The sequence below is a fragment of the Phoenix dactylifera genome, chromosome 18 (genome assembly GCF_051530095.1).
Source record: "Phoenix dactylifera cultivar Ajwa chromosome 18, Ajwa_hap1_PhDact_Kaust_v1.1, whole genome shotgun sequence".
Classification (NCBI taxonomy): Eukaryota; Viridiplantae; Streptophyta; class Magnoliopsida; order Arecales; family Arecaceae; genus Phoenix; species Phoenix dactylifera.
The window spans coordinates 13325204-13346697 of record NC_143207.1 but is presented as its reverse complement, the minus strand read 5'-3'; the positions used below and the strand labels follow the sequence as shown (position 1 = coordinate 13346697).

Below are 21494 nucleotides of genomic sequence, written 5' to 3'. Positions count from 1 at the left end.
TGGGGGTACCTAAGAAACAAGGGCGAATTTGTGCGCTGTAACAGCAGAAAGAGTACCCCAAATGTCCCTGGTCATCCCAAAAGAGAATCTAGCGGCAGCTGTAGTGATCTCCCTCGCATGAAATATGACTCTGTCGACCACCATCCGCGGAAATAACCTCCCGCCCTCAAACAAGCCAGCATTCATGTCCAACCAAATATAATAATTCAAATATGCCCAACGGATCCCTGTCTCAACAGTACTAGGCCTCCGCATGGAGACTCGCAGCCGATGAATCAAATTCTGTATCGACTCGACTGAGTGGGGCAACAGGAAAGGTGATCTGCTGCAAATCCCCCTAGTTTTGGGACACGGCAGAAGAACATGAACAATAGTCTCCTCGGTATCCGTGCACACCTCACAATACTGAGTGGTTCTCACCCCTCGCCGTGCTAACAAGTTTCTGGTCGGTAAGCAACCCCATACCACCTTCCAGATGAAGAGCGTCACACGCGGATGAATCCGCATCCTCCAAATCCGTCCACCATCTATCTGTCGGACTGGCTCTCGGCTCATCAACATATGAATATCCCTGGCTCGCATCTGTGATCTCTCTATCGACACCCAGATTATCGGGCAAGAACTGATAGGGCCAGGACCATCCCTGCCAACTGATTAGCTTTGCAGTGTACAACCAAGATGGAGGAGGACTATTGTTGTACGGACCACACGGGAGAGCAGGAAATGGTGGTGCCAACGTAGCGGTCGTGACCCATAGGGTTGGCCATTAATAAGGCGTTTGCTGTTCCCGTGGGCCACTCGGACCAGGCGAAGGGCCACCAGGACCCAATTTGTGGGGCGATTTGCATATCTCGAACAGGGTGTATATATCGAACAAGATATCCTTTGACGATTTTACTAGTGGTGTTCTGTGACAGTGCAACTGTTGTATGAAAATGGTCTAAATATTATTATATGACTATTTTTATTATTTTAGAATAACGTTATAAAAGAATAATCTACTAAAATAAATTCAGAAGATTAAAAAGATCTTGCTTGGACTGAGACATATAATGTACACTACCTTAAAAATGTAATTCGCCTCTATGTGCAAGTCTATAGCGATCTCATCCTCAAAGTACAACAACTAGACTCAGCCTGATCTCTTATAATGAGCACGATAGCCGAGAGGTTTGGCCCGAATGGCTTTCTTCCGTTGTTCAAAAAAAAAAGAATAAAATGGAAATATGAAAAAAAGTACTTTGGAAAAGTAATATCTCGATCTCGAAAATAGTGCACGGTAAGGAATAGAGTATAGAGGAAGAGGAAGTGGATGCGATGAATTTAGATATATCGCAGAGCCCTAGACTTAGTTTATTTATAGACTCTATCCATATGAGAGAAGGCATGATAGTTCCGAAGATACATGATATTTTATAAATATCGCAGCTTTTCGGAAACCAACATAGTCATAAATTTTTGAAAAGATGCCTTTGGCAAAATGTACTTTAAAGTATTTAAACCAACTAAAATATAGGTGATAAAGTTATTTATTTTTTAATTAAATATTTTCAAATTAAAACTCTAATAATCTCTCACAACAGATTTAATTTTATTTTTTAAAAACATAAAAAAAGAATGTCTAGACAACTTATATAGTGTAGTATTGCTTGCCTGAGGGTCCCCTTATCATTCCTATATATAAGATGAGAGCGGTGTCTGTTACCTGATTTATCAGGTTGTGTTATAACCGCTTGGTAATGGCTAATCGTACATTAACTGTATGGTAACGACTATCCATGATTGATAGATAGTAATAATCATATTCATCTTGTCCTTACTACTATAACCATTATCAAGACCATGATCGGAGCCTATTTAATACCCTGTGGCATTGCTCCTGGGCAAGATCGACCAGAATGACACTTCAGCTAATACCGAGGTCATTCACTTGGGTCAAGCCTAAGGTCAAGGAAGTTGAAACAACCCGTGGTTAAGATGACCAATATTCTCTCCATCGTAAGGCAACCCCCTTTTTTTAATTTCAATAATTGTTATTTTATATGTATATTACGCATGTAAGTTATCTTTTATCTTTCTTCAATTTACATAATCACTTTATTAGTGCAAACACTCTTTTCTTATATATTTTTCAGAACACTGGTCGGATTTTCATCTCACTAGATTGAACTTGGACTTCTTCCCAGTACAAGAACATAGATAAGAGAGGTGCTTACTGATGGAAAGAGCCGAGTTCTCTTCCGTCGAGACAATATTTTAAGGATTGAGTGATATAACAAAGTGTAGACATTGTTAGAGCTTGCATCAAGTCACATAAATAGAAATTTAAGATTTGGTGCCAAAAAATAGTTCATATATCAAATTAAAGCAATTAATTGTATCAGAACCATGCCCATCACGAAGTCCATAAGTACATCCCATGTGAGAAAAAGAGGAATGATATGACAAAAGAAAAAGTAGATGCACTAGTCTGGAAACTACATTAGCATAAAACAAAGTACGTTGAAGAGTCTAGGTCTTCAACGTGGGAGGCCACAGAAAATTCCTGCATTTGAGTGTGACGAGCATGGTGATTGGTAGCTAGGCATATGTTAATAATCTAGAACCTCATTCAAAATGACTAGCTAGAAAGTATTATTAGAATTCTTTTATTCTGTATAAGTATCCAAGATCTACCTACTGAATAACCGATATGGGACTAAATACACGCCCGCACGGATCTTGACATACCCCCCATTCAAGTCCTGACGTCCTCGTCAGACTAATGGTTCAAATTCATTCAAATCTAACCATAAACACCATGATTAGCTCGTGATCAGCCTCCATGGATCCGTTCTGTGTCCCCTAGTCTACATAGGTTATATACCAGATGTGCTCTGATACTATTTGTAGCAACTCAGTACCTTATCCAAAATGGCTAGCCGGGAGGTATTATTTGGATTTCTTGTTCTCGCGTAAATACCCAAGATCTGCCTACCAAATAACCAACGTGGAGGTGAGGAAGAAGAAAGGGATGCCCGACGGTGGATGAATCACATAGGAGGAGGAGGTTTTATAATGGGTTATTAGAAGGAGGTCGGCTCATTCACGGCCGCGATTCTCGCAATAGTTGAGCACGACCGACAGCTATTCCTAATGGCCACGGGGTTGCCGCGGAACCGCCGCGGCACCTCCGCCCCACCTTGCTTGAGGAAGGCGGAGCAGGGAATCGCGATCGTGATCCCTTGTTCCACTTTTCTTGTGGCCCAAGGGCTGGAGTCGGCTGGGCCTGCTGGCTGCAGCCCATTCAGTCCTCTCACAGTATATGTACGTCTAAGAGAAAATAAATTGTTGGTTACAACTCGTCAGCCAAAACCCAGCCTAATGAACGCTACAGTGCTCCCATGCTGGAATTCCTATAGCTCGGCTAGTTGGATTGTAGAAAATCCTAACTAGATGCTTGGAAATTCCCACAACTTGGGTTTATTATATTAGCCCAGATGTGATGATTCTGTAATCAGTGCTCGGTCAACATGCCCAGCCATTGTCAAGTTGTCGTAGGAAGTAATCATGGCAGTATTACTATTCGTTCTTAAAAGGATAATATTGCTGGAAACAAGCTTGAGCACCTTTTGAACATGGCATCTCATTCTTGGAAGATAGCTATGGTTGAAACAATTTCGATTACCTTATATCATGGCTCCGATTATCTTCCTATCATGGCTGCAATTACCTATCAGAATAGTCATTAATTATATGTTCCATACCATCATTATATGATTTTCTATAGTTGTTGTAACTTTGCCTAATTATTGGGATTTGATTTTTTGACAACTTGTATATAAACATGGCATTTCAATGGATATGATGGGAGATTACAGCTGAAACAATTCCTCTCATATATTAGATCCTATGCCGGACGACCAGCAGATATCGTTGGTAGAAGAGGTTTACCGTAGTATCTGTTAAAAATAAGTTGTCTACCGTAGTAGCTTTGCTTCGTCACAAAGCCTTGATTTAAACAACAGAAGACAAATGTCTCCTGTCAACAAATAGTTTCTATAGAGGAAGAAAGTTATTCATACCGTGTGGTTTCTGGGGGACCATTCACTTTACCATTATCCAGCGCCGAGGCAGAGGATTCCTCCTCGCGATCAAGCTTAGGTTTCGACTTCACATCTCTTTTCCTCTCCACTGGGCTCCATTATTCAAGTATGCTGCTCGCATAAGATGATGAAATTTTGCCTTAGAATATTTTTATCTAATTGTACTTTGCAAGAGCAACTTGTGAGTTGAATCTGATTCTAACCATCAGAAGCCACTATAAATTATTTGTTGGGGAAAAAATCAACTACTATAGTTTAGTTCTGATCTTCCACAAGTTCACTTCATATTTACTATCAAGATGGACTTCAACTGATTAAGGGGAAAGAAAAGTTGGAGTGCTTCTTTTATTTTTATGGAAAGTTTGGATCTACTTTCGAAGAACTGCATGCATTTATCAACTATGTTTAGCCAAAGTATGGATGTTGTTATGAATAAGTGCATGTAAATTTTTGCGTTAATTTATCTGCAAGTATAATCATTTTAATTTCTTTTATGGTTATATTTCATTATGCTCCCTCCCCCGCGCAGACACCTATTTTTTGAATTAAACAACTTCTGTGTTCTCTCAGACATTTACAAGATCATATGTAATTTCTCTTTGGGTGAATGATGGGCGATCATGATATGTTCAAACATGGCATAATGAGAAGTCATTATGTTACTCTTTCCTTGAGTTATATGTGGGTATTTCCATTTACTCTTGTTTCACAGTTGTTGATAAAATTTGTCAAACGAAATGCACACCCCACCCTCTCTCACACACATACAAATTTTATTTTGTTTTATTTTTATGCATCCTTAAGAAGCAAAGCTTATGCACCTAAAAGGTCGTGATGGTATACTAACTTATCCTTGCTTGAGATCGTCGTCAAGGGAGAAAAGATACCATCAACGAGCAAAGGGAATCATCTAGAAGATGATTGCAGGTTACTGAGTCAACTGAATCAACAAGCAGGGATATGGATGCATTAGATTTCATGAGAAGCAAAAGCAGTTACTGATTGGTTAGAGGTATTTCCTTAAACTATTAAATGTTTTGGCAGAGATTTCCCATGGATTAAGTTGACCTGGTGTACAGTAACAACAGGAAAGGAGAATATTTAAGAATTTAAGCTGGTTTTTCAGCTAATAGGCTCGGACAGAAGTTGAAAAAGAAAAGGGAAAAGAGCAGAAAAGTTCTTAGTGGCCTTTACACTCTAGATAATTTCAGAACTCGCTTCTGGGAATTTTTAAGGTTCTTACTTGTGCTTCCTTTTTTAGCTCTAGTCATCTCATGGAGCCAAAATCTCCAAAATAAGGAGGTTGCCATTATCTGAATCTGCCCTCACCCTTTTGGATTACGCCCAACATTTGTGTTGAGAACCATCTCTCTTCAAAATGTGAAGCAAGAATGAAAAGTAATTTATCTTTTATCTTCTTAAGAAATAGTTCAGCAACTGCTTAATTATTTTCATTAGGCAATGCAATGCAATTTATCATATATAGTCTAGTGGATATTCTCACAGTCCTGGATTTTTGCTGTTGACTCGGGCGTAGCTTCATAAGTGAACACTAATGCACTCAGTAGGCTTTCGTTCACCTTGCATGGTTTCTACCTCTAGACTTGATTCCGGGATGACTGGCCTCCTGCACTCGCTCAAAATCTCAGTAGAGTACTAGTCTAAATTCCAAAAAACAAGAAGCCGAAGTATAAAAAAAAAGAAAGAAAAGAAAAGATTCCAAAAAGTTTGGGCACCTAAAACTGTAGCTGGCCAAACAACACTTCTATTGGTGTTTGTTGATTTTAGAGCTATATATGAGCTGCTTAGCGTTCCTATACAATAAAATAAACTTCAATCTTCTTGCTTATAGAGCTATGATATGATTACCCTAGTGTTCCTAGAAAATAAAAATAATCTTCTCTCTTCTTGTTTATGTTTTCTCTTTTATTTGCAATAGGAGATAGCACTGGAGGGCCATAACGCCCTCGTTGCAGTAAAACTATTTGGCTTAAGCTCACCTGCCTATAGACATCCGTCCACGTCTCAACGTGTTCTAGGTATAGGTTTTTATAAACGTTTGTCAAACAGCTCAGCGTGGTCAAGAAATACGTTATTATTTAGACATTACGAAAACAAAACTTTAATAACTCGCATTGGGATCAAGCTGTCAGACCAGCTTTGAAAAAGAGGCCCATCACTTGCATTGTATGTGATGAACTGATGAACACCAATGTTTTTAACTCATTTAGGAATTTTTCTTCTTTTTCCCCCCACTATATGTTGGAAAATAGGAAGAGAGATTTCTAGAGAGGAAAGGATGAAAAGGCAAAAATACTTCAATTTTTTTTCTTTCAATTTGGCTCTTGCCTTGCTTGCATAAAACCACAAGACTTACAAGGTATTTATAGGACTCCTAGGTAAATGAATAAATCCAAATACATGAACCACATAATGACCTTTCAATTTTCTAGACAGACTCTTCATACTTCTAGGAATCTTTACATTTTTCAATACAACTTTTCAACTTTCTAGACATATATATTATCAAAATAATAAATAAAGGGATGAGAACAAGTTTAATTCTCAACATGCTCCCCCCTTAAACTTGTTCCTCCAAGTGTTATCACTCCAAGCAACCTTCTTAGCTTTTGAAAAACTTGAGCATTGAGTGGCTTTGTCAATATATCAGCAACTTGCTCACTTGACTTTACAGAAATGAGCTTTACATCTTTTGTCTTCACATGTTCCCTTATGAAATGGAACCGAGTATCAATATGTTTTGATCTCTCATGATGAACCGAATTTTTTGCCAATGCAATAGCTGATTTGTTATCCACATAAATTTTTGTTGAACTTTCTTGCTTCAGCTGCAACTCTTCAAGTAATTTCCTCAACCAAATAGTATGACAAACACATGAAGATGCTGCTATATATTCAGCTTCACATGTTGACAAAGCAACAATATTTTGCTTCTTCGAAGACCACGTAAACGCGGCTTCACCAAGATAGAACACAAACCCCATAGTGCTCTTTTGATCATCATAGCTTCCAGCCCAATCGCTATCGCTAAATCAAGTTAACTCCAAATTTACATATGTGAAGAATAAAACACTCCATAATCAAGTGTACCTTTGATGTATCTTAAAATTCTCTTTGCTGCCTTTAGATGAGAATTCTTTGGAGTCTCCATAAATCGACTTACCAAACCAACACCATATAAAATATCGAGTCTAGTACAAATCAAATATCGCAAACATCCAACAAGACTTTTATAATAAGTTGGATTCACAAGTTTACCTTCACCTTTCTTGGTTAACTTCACCCCACAATCCACCGGGGTATCAACTGGTTGACAATCATCCATGGCAAACTTTGCCAAGATTTCTTTTGCATACTTCTTTTGAGAAATGAAAATTCCATTGTTTCCTTGCTTCACTTCAATGCCCAAGAAATAAGCCATAAGACCCAAATCGGTCATCTCAAATTCCTTCACCATCGAGCCTTTGAATTCTTCAATCATGGATAAATTATTTTCGGTGAAAATCAAGTCATCCATATAGAGATAAATGAACATAACATCACCCTGCAGATTAGTCTTCATATATATAGCATGTTCCTATGGACATTTAGTAAATCCATTTTGAATAAAGTACCCGTCAATTCTGGAATTCCATGCTCTTGGCGCTTGTTTAAGCCCGTAAAGAGCTCTTTTCAACTTGTAGACTTTCTCTTCCTCTCCTTGCACAACAAAACCAGGGGGTTGATTGACATAGACCTCCTCTTCAAGATGCTCATTGAGAAAAGCGGACTTTACGTCCATTTGAAAGATTTTCCACTTCTTTTGAGCCGCCACTAAAATCAACATTCTCATTGTCTCCATCCGAGCTACTGGGGCAAATACTTCTTCATAATCAATTCTATACTCTTGCTTATAGCCTTTAGCTACAAGCTTGCTTTGTGCTTCTCCACCTCTCCTTTTGCATTTCTTTTGGTCTTGAAAACCCATTTGACACCAATCGCCTTGTGTCCTTGTGGAAGTGAAGTAAGCTCCCATGTATTATTTTTGGTAATGGCATGTATCTCCTCTTGCATCGCCTTTCTCCACTTTGATTCTTGACAAGCTTCTTCAAATGTTAATGGATCAAAACCTGCAAAAAGACATAGCATATTGAACTCATCATCAGTATCAATTTGACTTGTGACATTGTACAAGTCTTGGATGCTCCTTGTCTTCCTCGTTGCTGAAGAAGATGAATTAATAGTTGCTCATTATGGCGAATTTTCAGCAACATTCAGCCCTTCGTTTGTGTCTTTTTGCTCCTTTTCGTCATCAAAAACAACATGCTTTTGCTGGTCATTGCTTGCCCAATTCCAGATTTGCTCCTCATCAAATTCAACATCTCTTGACATCACAATCTTCTTGGTAGTTGGATTGTACAGCTTGTAGCCATGAGAATTCTCTCCATAACCAAGCAAGACACTTCTGACTTTTGTCTTCAAGCTTTGTCCTCTTTTCTTCTTGGATTTTGGCATAAGCAACACAGCCAAAAATCCGCAAGTGGTCAACTCTTGGCTTCCGTAAACTCCATGCCTCCTCCGATGTAGTATCACCAATTCTCTTTGTGGGAAACCTGTTAATCAAGTAAGTTGCACACACAACAGCATCAGCCCAAAATTCTTTAGGAACTCTTCGTTCCTTCAACATACATCTCACCAAATTCATGATGGTTCGATTCTTCCTTTCCGATACGCCATTTTGTTGCGGTGTTTGAGGCATAGTGAATTGATGTACAATCCCATTCTTCTTGCAAAATTTTTTGAATTCATCGGATGTGTATTCACCGCCTCTATCAGTTATAAGACACTTCAAGTAACAACCACTTTGCTTCTCAACCATGCTTTTGAACTCCTTGAACTTGTTCAAAACTTCTCTTTTTTCTTTCAATATGTAAACCCAAGTTTTGCCACTATAATCATCGGTAAAGGTTAGAAAATACCTATTACCACCAATTGAAGTAGGATTAGTTGGCCCACATACATCTGAATGGATCAAGTCAAGGCGTTGATTTGATCTTCTCGATCCTCCCTTCATGAATGGCTTTCTATGTTACTTCCCCGAGACACAAACTTCACACAACTTGCTTAAGTGTTCATTCCTTGGTAGACCAATCACCATTTTCTTTCTCTCCAAAATCTTCAATGCTTGAAAATTCAAGTGCCCATACCGAAGATGCCAAAGGGTAGAATCATCTGCAATGGTAGCCTTGAAGCAATTTGAATGATCAACAGATAAGGTTAAAGAAAACATTCGATTCTTAGCCATCTTTACATGAGCAATCAAAGTATTGTTTTTATCATGAATAGAAAGACTAGAGTTTTGCATTTGTACATCATATCCTCTCTCAAGCAACTGCCCAAAACTCATAATATTGTTTTTCATGTCTGGAACATAATAGACATTGGAGATACACCTTTGCTCACCATTCTTCAATTTGAGCAAAATTTTACCTTCGCCTTTTACTGGTCTTTGAGACAAATCACCAAAAGTAATGTTGCCATACTGTTTTTCTTCAAGCTCAATTAAAAACTCCTTTTCTCCACACATGTGATTTGAGGCACCCGTATCAAGGTACCACGTGCTGGAATTGCAGCCTTCAAGCTTGTCATAAGCCAATAACAACACTGGTTCTTGCTTCTCTTCTTCTTCTTTATCAACAAAATTCACCTTCTCTTCATTGTTGTTAGTATTATACCAACATTCAGAGGCATAATGACCAAACTTTTTACAACAATAGCATTGAATTTCATATTTATCATACCTCCATTTTGACTGTCCACCACGTCCACGGCCTGAACCTCGACCGCGACCATGACTACGACCACGTCCACGACTTCTAAATGAATTGCCTTTATCATTGCCTTCTTTCATTTCATTTGATTGCTGCCATCTACCACCTCTTCCTCTGCCACAAGAACCACTGTCTCGTCCTCGTTGAAATCCTCCTTTACTTGATTCAGATTTCTTGTCTCCAAGTGTGAGCTTCGTTTGCAACGCATGCTCCACAGAATTTCCTTCTCCTCGCTTTGCAAGTCTTTGCTCATGAACTTGAAGAGAGCCCATTAGTTGTTCTAGACTCATCTCCTCCAAATCTTTCGATTCTTCAATTACTGTAGCCACAAGATCAAACCTTGCATCTAGGGATCGCAAGATTTTCTCCATCACTCGAACATCTTCTATCTTTTCTCCATTTCTTCTTAATTGCCTCACAATAGACAAAACTTTAGTAAAATAATCTGAAATTGATTCAGTACCTTCTTTGTGTAGAATCTCGAACTGAGTTCTTAGAACTTGTAGACGAATCTTCTTCACCTTCTCTATTCCATTGTATGCTTTCTTGAGGAGTTCCCAAGCATCCTTTGATATCTTTGCTTCAGAGACGATTTCAAACATTGAATCATCAAGCCCTTGATAAATTGTATAAAGAGCTTTCTTGTCTCTTTTTCTCAAATCTTGTAATAACTTCTTTTCTACCCTCTCCAACGCTGCTTCTGCCTCGGCTGATTCTGGCTTCACATATTCATCAACGATCAGCTTCCATACGTCAAGAGAACCCAACAGGGCCTCCATTTGGATACACCATATATCATAGTTTTCTTTCGATAACTTGGGAACCGATGATGGAACACTGCTTGAGTTCATGATTCTGAACCAAAGCTCTGATACCAATTTGTTGGAAAATAGGAAGAGAGATTTCTAGAGAGGAAAGGATGAAAAGGCAAAAATACTTCAATTTTTTTCTTTCAATTTGGCTCTTGCCTTGCTTGCATAAAACCACAAGACTTATAAGGTATTTATAGGACTCCTAGGTACATGAATAAATCCAAATACATGAACCACATGATGATCTTTTAATTTTCTAGATAGACTCTTCATACTTCTAGGAATCTTTACATTTTTCAATACAACTTTTCAACTTTCTAGACATATATATTATCAAAATAATAAATAAAGGGATGAGAACAAGTTTAATTCTCAACACTATAGGCTTTGAAGAACCCTTTGAACATGGAGCAAGCTTGCAACTTCTCTCTGGAACTTGCTCGAGCTTTTATTTATTGCATTCAGTCATGGAGCCCAGAGGGCTGACCTTCTCATCCTGCAGCGCTAGAACAATGGCAATCAAGGCCCCACTGATAGTGGTTTCAAAAGCCGAAGGAAGACTACAAGGAGGCCTGAGTTTTGGATTCGACGGATCAAGGGAAAGTGTGCGATAATATAATTTAACATAACTTGGAATGAATTTCCCTAAATATTTCAAAATCAGTTGTCAAAGAGCCACTTGCTTAAATTATAGTCTGATTGACATATTTATTCACGAAATAGTTATTCAATACCCAAATCTAACCTTATTATAGTTCCCTTTCTAGCTTTTGTGAAGTGAGAGTAAGCCACTACGATTCAGAATTTTTAAGTTTAGCATGTGAGATGCACAAGGGGAGTAGGATCAGTAGCAAACTTAGAGATCAAAACATTTTTGTTTCTCAAAAACAAAAAAAGAATTCAAGATTTTCTTCAATTTATAACATTTTCACTTTACATTTTGGTGTGGTCGTGCTAGAGACATAATATTATATGAATCTTGAATTATTAATATTGTTGTTATTGTTGTTGTTACTACTACTACTCATTATATCATCATCATCATCGTCACATTTCTCTGATTTCTTAATTTTGATGCAGCAATTGTTTCTCCTGATTTTTAGTAACATCTTTTGATGCTTTGCACCATTAATCCCTCTTAAAAAAAACATAGAAATTGCATGAGCATTTCTACAACCCCGTCATGATCTTATGAAAAGATGTTATATGACTGATAAATGGAATGGAAAAAATTTCTTTCAAGCTTTTTGACTGCTAGAACTTGATCTTGATATGGATTAATTAGAATCTTCATAGAAGTTTCTGTTACTGTGGAACTAACAAACTGTTCCTTCACCTTTCTTCCTAAGTAACGCTTTGTTAATGCACACTGCAAAATTCTTAGAACTCTTTAGATTCTATATGCTGTGAACAACGACAATGAGTAAAAAGGGAGTTGCCTAAACAAAAAGATGTGCTTGTAGTTACTGAATCTATTAGCTGAGGTAAAAATAAATTCAAATGGAAACAATGGCAGTTTCCAGTCGATTAGCAAGACTAGAAAGAAGCCAAGTACGTAGCCTAGCCAGTGTTGGGATATTATATTATAAAAATATCTTATCAAAAGTAAGCCTCAGAGAGCTTCCACATACTTCGGATAGCTTAAGAATTAGTTGCCTGTCTTGGAGCCGAAGTCAAATTTTTGTTCTATCTACACTAGAGTCCTGAGTGTTAAAATTACCACTTGTCCTAAAAGCTTAAGCTTATAAAATGAGATTGATTTATTTATATATTTTATATTTTCTTACACTCCTCCTTACATGTAGGCCAGACTTTTCTTTAATGGGTAAGCCCAACATGTGAATTTTTTTTTTTAATAATGAGGTTAAAGAGTTCGGAGGCATGGTTCGAACTTAGGACCTCTGCTCTGATACCATGTTAAAATTACCACTTCTCCCAAAATATATAAATAAATCTACCTCAATTTATAAGTTTAAGCTTTTGGAACAAGTAGTGATTTTAACATGGTATCAGAGCAAAGGTTCTAAGTTCGAACCCTGTCTCTGCACTTTTTAACCTTATTATTAAAAATTTTACATATTGGGCTTGCCCATTAAAGGAAAGTCCGGCCCACATGTGAGAGGGAGTATAAGAAAATGTAAAATATATAAATAAGTGTTTCGCTTATCTCTTATTTGGGTTCCTAGTAGGGCGTTGCTAAAGCCCAATAGCGAACTTGCTCTTTATTGAGTGGAACATAATCACTATAAAATGAAAAAGAAAAAAAAGGGAATGCATCCATACGTGCCTTAAAACCTCCAAGTTTTCCTTCTTAATCTCTCTCTCTCTCGTAGATATTCAATATATATTCTTGGCATGCAAGTATCCATACATTTTTGTATGTAAATAGAACATTTTACACTCATTTCTACATTATTATATCTGATTAAATGTTTATCTTAATTTTGATATGAACTAAGTAGTGACTTACTTATAGCATTATCTCCACCTGGGACCCCTATGATTACCAAATAAGATCCATATCAAAAATCATCATAGCACATTGTGGCACACAAAAGCAATTTGACTGAAATATCAATGGATGAATGAACTATCAATGATGATTCAAAAGCAATCCTATCCAATATTCCTTAAATTCAGCCACTAAGGCAATCAAACAAGTATAAATTTTAGCCTAAACTGTATTCATGAAAACTTAGATTAAGATGATGAAATACTAATCATTTTGTGATTTCAAGAAGCTGAAAACTTGGCCATAATATGAATATAAACATTTGTGATAAATTATCTCAAGATTGTGGTGTATCTTTTATCTTGTAGATTTGTTTCATTATCTCATAAAATGTGTTAATGCGTTAATCCAATCTTTTCCTAAAACAAGGGAAAAGGAAAATGTAGAGACAGTTCCACGTGCATAAATCAACAGAACAATATAATTTCCAAACATTACTCATGGATAACACAGATTAGTTATCAACAATCTACGCAAATATCTCAATCTTTTATTCTTAACATGATAAATTGAAGATAGGCCAAAGTTGACATTGTCATTGAATCGACAGCATTGTTTTATTCCCACCAAAATCCTTGTTAAGAATCTATATTATAGAATGCTGGAAATATGGTCACTAATATTCATGTGATCCTTTGCCATTCCTCCTGTTTTCATACTCTGACAACTGCTCCATTGTTACCATATTATGATGCAAATGGACCTCCAAACCAGAATTGTATTGCTTCCTTTTGAAAAAGAAAATTGTTAAGCATGTATTTTGCTTCGGTATTATTATAAAAATGCAGTTATACTTCTCTGTGTGTTTTAATGTTTATCATCCAAGAACCCTTATTTTCGTCAAAAATTAGAAATTGTTATCCTTATATTCAGAAACACTCATGTAGTCACTAGTACTGTTGTGTTTCTTATGTACTTGAATGCATCTTGTTGCAACCTTGTGATCAGCACTACCTAATTTAATGAAATATTTTCTCAAGATACAAATCGCATAATAAAAGTTAATTTGGGTGCACAGCACTGCATACATGGAATTTAAAAAAAAAATAAAAAATGAATTAGAAACAATTTTTAGGGAATATATCATTATTATAACATTAGAATGTTTATTATCAGTTTGCCAGATTTCATAGTTGAAGGATACCTGTTTGCCTTCAATTAGAAATCTGTTTAAGACATTTTGTTGACAGTTACCTGATTTAGAACAACCGAGCCATTTTGGGATCCACCCTCATCTAGTAAAAGATGCCTTTTCTAGATCCATTAAACAACTCTTTTGCAATTGTGATCTTTACAGTCAGCATTTGGTTTCTCTTGTGCTGGTCAATTGGAGGGTTGTTCTTGTGGTGTTTCTATTTAGAAGGTCTGGATGTGCTGTGGCAAGTTCCTATAGTTCTGTGTAGTTGTTTCTATATCTTTATTTTTCTTTTGGTTTGTTAATGTTTGGATCTTTCAATTATTATTTTTGGTTGAGGTTGATTTTGTTTTAGGCTTTGTTGGGAGCTTCTGGTTTTGAGTCTTAGGTTAAACCTAAGAGTTTCTTTAATTTTTAGTTTTTTCATGTAGATCGGTTTGCTATATGTTTTACCAAAATTCTATTGATGAGCGCGTTGTTTGGGGTCTGCCAAACACATCCCCACATGGTTGGAAATCTGAAAAAAGAGAAAAAAAGCTCAATAAGCTGTATATTGTAAATAATAGTAAAGCTCCATGTCTTTTATATGACTCAGATGGATTGAAGCTAAATTCTTCAACCAGTCTACCATATATCTAACAACCATGAATGTTTTTTGAGGCCATATATAAACCTAACAAATTTTGTGATAAATATTGTCTTGTTAGATGAAGATTCAGAATCTTCTAGTTCCCACAAAATTCATTGCTCTGTCTTCTATAAAGAATTCCAGCATGGCATCTATCCGACAAATTTTATTATTGCTGTGTCATCGTCAAAGATATTGGATGGGGTTTTATGGTCACAATAGCAAGATAGTTTTTCTTATGCTTATCTTATGCTTATTTACTTAAACATGCTTTAGCTACTAGCGTAACTATTTAACTCCCACATATATTTAGTTGTTCCAGTACATTTGTATCTAGGTTCAGCTGCTTACAGAATGTTTTGGATCTATCTCCATCTTTATGGCCTAAACCCTATTAGGCATTTAGAGATTTAAAGTTTTAAAGTCTCCAAGGCAGGAGCCAGAGAAACTTTAGCTTATTTCTTCTTGTTATGAGAATCATTTAGGATAATCAAAGAACATTGGTTAAAAAATTTGGATGAAGATGAATACGTTCCTAACATTGACAAGAGCTGGTTTTTGAAGCACCGTTAGCTTCCCTAGTTGGAGCTTTATCCACAACTAGAAGTTGTTGTAGTAGTATATTATGTACTTCCTCATATACAATTTCAACAAGAATAAAATTAAAGCTTAATGATATTAATAAATGATAGACTACTCTATTCTGTTAATATTGTAGCTGTGAATCTTTGCTCAATTTAAGAGCCATCTTTGATATTTATTTATTTGCTACCCTTTAAGTAATTCTTCTCCATTGATGAAGCAGCACAAGATAAATATTAGATTAAAATTGTAGTAATTCAGAAGAATGATAGGAGACATACAGTTATACTCTTAAAAGATGATAAAATGAATGGATGTCAAATAGGATACAAGATTAAACATGTAGCCTAGGTTTGGTTTGCAAGAATGGGAAGTTGGAGTTATTACCAATTTCCCATCCCACTGATTCATTTTTTGGGTGAATCATTTGGACACAAGAATACTATTTCTAATAAGTATCAAATTCCCATAAAGGGATGGCTAGGGGCCTTGAGTATGTTTTTTTCTTAGTATTGGATATGTGCATGAGTTGCAAGAAAAATTTAATTTGTATATATTATATCATTAAATTAAATAATAAATATTTATTGTAAAAATATACATAATTATTGTAACAACCTAGGAGCTTACTCAAAGAGGCTAGTCAGAAGTTGTTATTTGAGTTTCTTGACTTTGTATAAGTACTCAAGTTCCTCAAATCGTATAACTAATGTGGGATTAAACTTAAGATTGTACGGGTCCTCACACATTCCCTCTATTTAAGCCTTGGTATCCTTAGCCTAGGATCGAAATCAATCACAAACATCATGATCGTTCGGTAGTTAATCCCAAAAAGGCCTATGCTATAGTGTCCCTTAGTTTATATAGGTCATAGGTTGGGTTCGCTTTGATATCATTTGCAATGACGCGAGACCTCACTCAAAAAAATAGCTAGAAATAGTTATTAGAGCTTTTTGTCTCTGTAAGTACCAAATATCTCTTAGCATACAATTCATGGGGAACTAAACATATGCCCTAATGGCCCCCGTAATTATGTAGGTATTCATGTTATGTAAAAAAAAATATAGAAAATATTGATCAATCATTATAAGTATGTTAGTTAAAAATATCTTTGAACTATATTATATTGTAATTTACTATATTATATGATATTATATGTTCTTATGTTAAGTATAATTAATTTTATAATAGTTATTAAATTCATTAGAAAATAACATATTATTAATATGATGTCATGTTATCATTATAACATATGGATAATGTACAATTATTCCTATATTAATGTTAATTTATTTATTATCATATGATGATGACATATTATGCAATTACTATAACTTTATAATATAATATAATCTATTATTTAATATAGATTATATCTTATTTTGTATTAGTATATTATGTTGTATTGTTATATATATATAATATTATATAATATTGATATATTACATGCTAATCACTATTCAAAAATATAATTAATTTTTATCATATTATTGAATATTGTATAAAAAAATACTATAATATAAGCCAAGTGCTTTATAATCCATAAAGGCAAGATGAAAATTGACATTAAGTACCATGGAGCGACTAATGTTTCTGAGTTCACCAATACTAAGCGATCCACATAAGGCCTCACCTTTCCATCTAGCAAGCTTTCGATCGACTTTATCAATTACTCATAACTTGTCATCAAAAGCTTCTTTTATCAATATTTCACCTTGTGCTTGGTTATTGCAAATCATGACCAATGTCGATTTAGCATAGTTAATGGTGAGACTAGAGAAGAGCTCAAATGAAATGGGAATTTCGAGCATCTCTATATTCTATGCAAAACTGAATAGTTTTAACAGAAATTTAGAGCATCTCTATATTGCATCAAAATAACTTAAATATTTAACTTGTAGTAATTCAAAAACCATTTCGATCAATTATCCTATAATTTTTATTAATTCTATCTTCAAATCACCATTGGACCAATAATTTTTTTTTGTTCAATTCATAATTAAAACTTTGATTAAAGTAATCGTAGGTAGACTCTAAGTTCTCTAACACAACCCATGACCCTGTTCTTGTTGCTACTTGGCATCTGAAAAAGGATGGAATAGTGAGCTAACAACCTAGTAAATTATCTCTATACCTCTAGTTGAGTCAAGCATAAAACATACAAAGAAATGTCTAAATAAATTCAGATATCATTATCAATTGAAAAATAAAATAAATTTGCTAATTTTAGGAAGGAGATTTATGAATGCATGTAGATGTTTCTTAACATAATGATTCACCATTCAGAAATCTAGTATAAAATCTAGATGTAATGCATCTCATTGAGAATACTCCTTTTTATAAAATTTTCAATACAATTAATTATAATTTTGGTCTTTCTTAATTTTTATAACAACAACTATGATTAGCCTATGATAAGATTCGAAACAAACTAGCTCTTGAAAATATGATTGCTAGAGATTAGCCCTACTACCTGGGCATGAAAAGAACTAGCTCTGAACACATATTGCCAGTGATCAACCCCATTAGCTAAACTTCAAACTAATTTTTTAACACATATTGCGAATGATCAACCCCATTGGCTAGGCTAGAATAATTGTAAGTTAAGCTAGAGAGTAACCATTAATTTCATTCTAAAACCAGTTTCTCAGTCATACATCAATCATAAATCTTTCAAATATCCACGAACTTTCAAACAAGATTTGGCAACTCATTTCATACATTTCCTAAATTCAACCAATATGTTGCTAGTGCTAATTATTAAAATAAAATGATACATTATGGAGAAGAATAGAAAAAAGAAGAGATGGGGCCTTTTAGGATGCATGCTAGGTAAAACTTTGAAATATATATATATATATATATATATATATATATATATATATATATATATATATATATATATATATATATAGAGAGAGAGAGAGAGAGAGAGAGAGAGAGAGAGAGAGAGAGAGAGAGAGAGAGAGAGAGAGAGAGAGAGAGAGGGAGGGAGAGAGAGATTGCTTAAAGTTATACTGTTAAAACCACATTAATATGAATTGTTCTAGATTATGTAACTTGTGTTGTTTAGAATAATGCAAATTATAATATAAAACTTTTTGGAAAATTATTAATTATGTAAAGAGTCTTTCATCGTTATTTCAAAAAAAAATTCCTTACAATATCAAATTTCTTCTCTAAATTTCATAGTTTATAGCAAATTAATATTTAAACAAAATGGAAAAGAATATTAAGATAAATTAATGTCATACCTCCCTAGTAAAAACGATCAATCACTGAAGTAATTTCAAATTAAGGTTGCATTACTATGCAAACAAATTCGACAGTACAAATGACACATTGTTACATCCTCAAATTTATATAAAAATAGAATCAACAGACTAGCATCTTTCCCGACAATCTCTTGAGTACGTACCATTCACTGAAGAATTGGTTTTTTCTTGAAGTAGCTAAAAAAAAACAGATTTGATAGATCGACTCTCAAATTATCTAAGGAACAAATGCCCTGAAACAAAAATTCTAACAACCTTCCGTGAGGTATTTCATAAAATTGACGATGATGCCAGGATTTAAATATAACTGTCACAAAAGACAACTAGTTCATTTATTTTTTTGCTACCAGAAAAAGAAAAAAACTATTTACGTGATCCGTATTGATTTCTTGCCCAGATAATAATATTCGGTCCCATGCTAATTGAGTTGGAGTCTGCAACAGTTACATGGAAGAAAAATTATTATTATGTGAAAATATTTCATTATTCCACAAAAATTTAAACCAAACACAACTTTGTAAAAGTAAAGATGGACGCAATTTTTAGATAGTAGGAGTGTTGCAGGCCTCAACTGACTTGGATTGGAATCGAACGTCAGCCAAGAGAAGACCTTCCTCAAGATTACTTGGGAAATTTATGTTGCTCGTCTAGAAGGCTAATGGTGTTGTTATTGTTGTACACCAACCTAGAGGGCACCATTGTCACTGGGCTAAGCTGATCCACTCCATTGATGCATACTGCTTCCTTCACCGCATCAGTAGTTTTAGAGGATGGTTGATCTTCTTTACAGCTATCCTCATGCCTACCGCTCGGAATCCTCTTTTTCTCTCTAGTTCTTTCCCTTGCCCTAGCTCTTGCCTTAGCTCTCATCTCTTTTGTCAGCGTACGATCCAATGTGGCTATGCTCAAAGGCTGCAGACCAATATCTTTTGCCTTCGAAGAAGCTGCTGCGGATTTTTGCTTGTCATTAGAGATTGCAGAGAAGCATTCCGACGTGGATGACTCACGTACAAAGCTGCTAAGATTGATGCTATTGTTTTCAAGTTGTGAAGCATCGATGAGCTGTTGGATGGCAGATTTGGATTGGGTGAGGAGCCAGTCGACAGTTTGGCTAGCCTTGTCAAATCCTAGCAAATCTTGGAGGTTGAAGAATTTACTAGCGACCTCTTGGGACAGCCTCATCCTCCTATCCCTTAGTCCTTGTGCAGTGAATATTTTGCTATGCCTGTCTTTCCTTAAGGGCCGTTTACGGCGGCTGGAGCTTCTCGTCGTAGGCGGCACATTTGTGGTCGTATCCATGTCTACTGCTGGATCTGGAATAGACAATGTTGGAGGTTCCAAGTTATGGGTTGTTGTGAGATGGGCAGTGAGGAGTTCATGGTCAAAGTTTGGCGGAGATAAGGGGAAGGAAAAGAAGGAAGGGTAGCAGTCCTTGGGAATGGAAGGAGAGTTATCCTGATCCTCATCTCCAACGAAATAGCTTTCTGCAAGATATTGGGGGCTAGGGTTGGGTAACATTTGGTGGAAGATCGTGGAGATTCCGTTGGAGGTCCTGAAATTGTATAGAAGAGGAAGAAGATCGATATAGCTTTCCAAGTGTCTATTCTTGCCAGCTGAAAGCAAGATATGAGAGGAGGTGTAAGAGAAAAAGGAGTGGGAAGAAGGACGAGGATGTCGAGGATAGGACAGGGACAGAGTGGAGTGGGTGGGGGTCTTAGAAGCTATAGGCACATTGTTAGTATTTAATTCGGATCAGAACTCAGAAGCATTGCTTTTCTCTCTATTATTTTAGAGAGAGAAACTAAACGAGAGGGAAGGACATTTCGTTTGATGTTGGAGAGTGAGTGGATATGAACAAGGGATATAAACACAAGGGTACCGAATCACATGGAGACGCTTGAGAGGCTGACAGCAACGTTCTAACTTTTTCCCCCTTGCTATATGATGGGCAAAGCCTACATTATTATACATCCCTCCCCTCTCTTCTCTTCTCTCTCTCTCTCTCTCTCTCTCTCTCTCTCTCTCTCTCTCTCTACACACACACACATACATACATATATACATACATACATACATACATACATATATACATACATATATACATAAAATTCTGTTTCTGCAGCCAGTTGCTCCTCCCCGGTCTTTCGCTTCGCATGATCGCACAAAATCTACAAGTCGATCTACATGATCCAACCCCACAATATATCCATGGACATGGCTCATACCAAAGCATATCATGTATAATTTAGCGAGACTGATTGTCACAAACTAAGACCTCATCCAAAATGGGTGGCTAGAAAATATTATTTGTATTCTTTGATCTTGTATAAGTACTTAAGATCTACTCAGCGAATAACTAATGGAGAACTAAACATACGCACGTACGAGTCCTCACAAACTCTCCTTGTTTAAGCCCCGGCGTCCTTGTCGGACTAAGAGTTCAAATCCATATAAATCAAATCATAAGCACCACGATCAACCTGTGGTCAGCCCCAATAGATCCGTGCTGCAGTATCCCCTAGTTTACATAGGTTATGGGCCAAATCCGCTCTGATATCATTTCTCACAATCTAGAACCTCATCCAAAATGGCTAGCCGGAAGGTATAATTTAGGTTCCTTGATCCTGTATAAAT

The 21494-nt window shown here is 36.0% G+C and overlaps 2 protein-coding genes across 2 annotated transcripts; both read right to left on the bottom strand.

Annotated features, from left to right (window-relative positions):
- Positions 1 to 8336: 8336 nt before the first annotated feature.
- Positions 8337 to 10695, bottom strand: LOC149750942 (uncharacterized). Its single transcript, XM_089928409.1, has 2 exons — positions 9576 to 10695; positions 8337 to 8698 (listed from the first exon to the last, which is right to left on the bottom strand). The coding sequence occupies exons 1-2, from the start codon at positions 10693 to 10695 to the stop codon at positions 8337 to 8339; spliced, it is 1482 nt and encodes a 493-aa protein (XP_089784535.1).
- Positions 10696 to 19472: 8777 nt separating this feature from the next.
- On the bottom strand, positions 19473 to 20159 carry LOC103716706 (uncharacterized). Its single transcript, XM_008804811.4, has one exon. The coding sequence runs from the start codon at positions 20157 to 20159 to the stop codon at positions 19482 to 19484; it is 678 nt and encodes a 225-aa protein (XP_008803033.3). The 3' UTR covers positions 19473 to 19481.
- Between the last annotated feature and the right edge of the window lie 1335 nt (positions 20160 to 21494).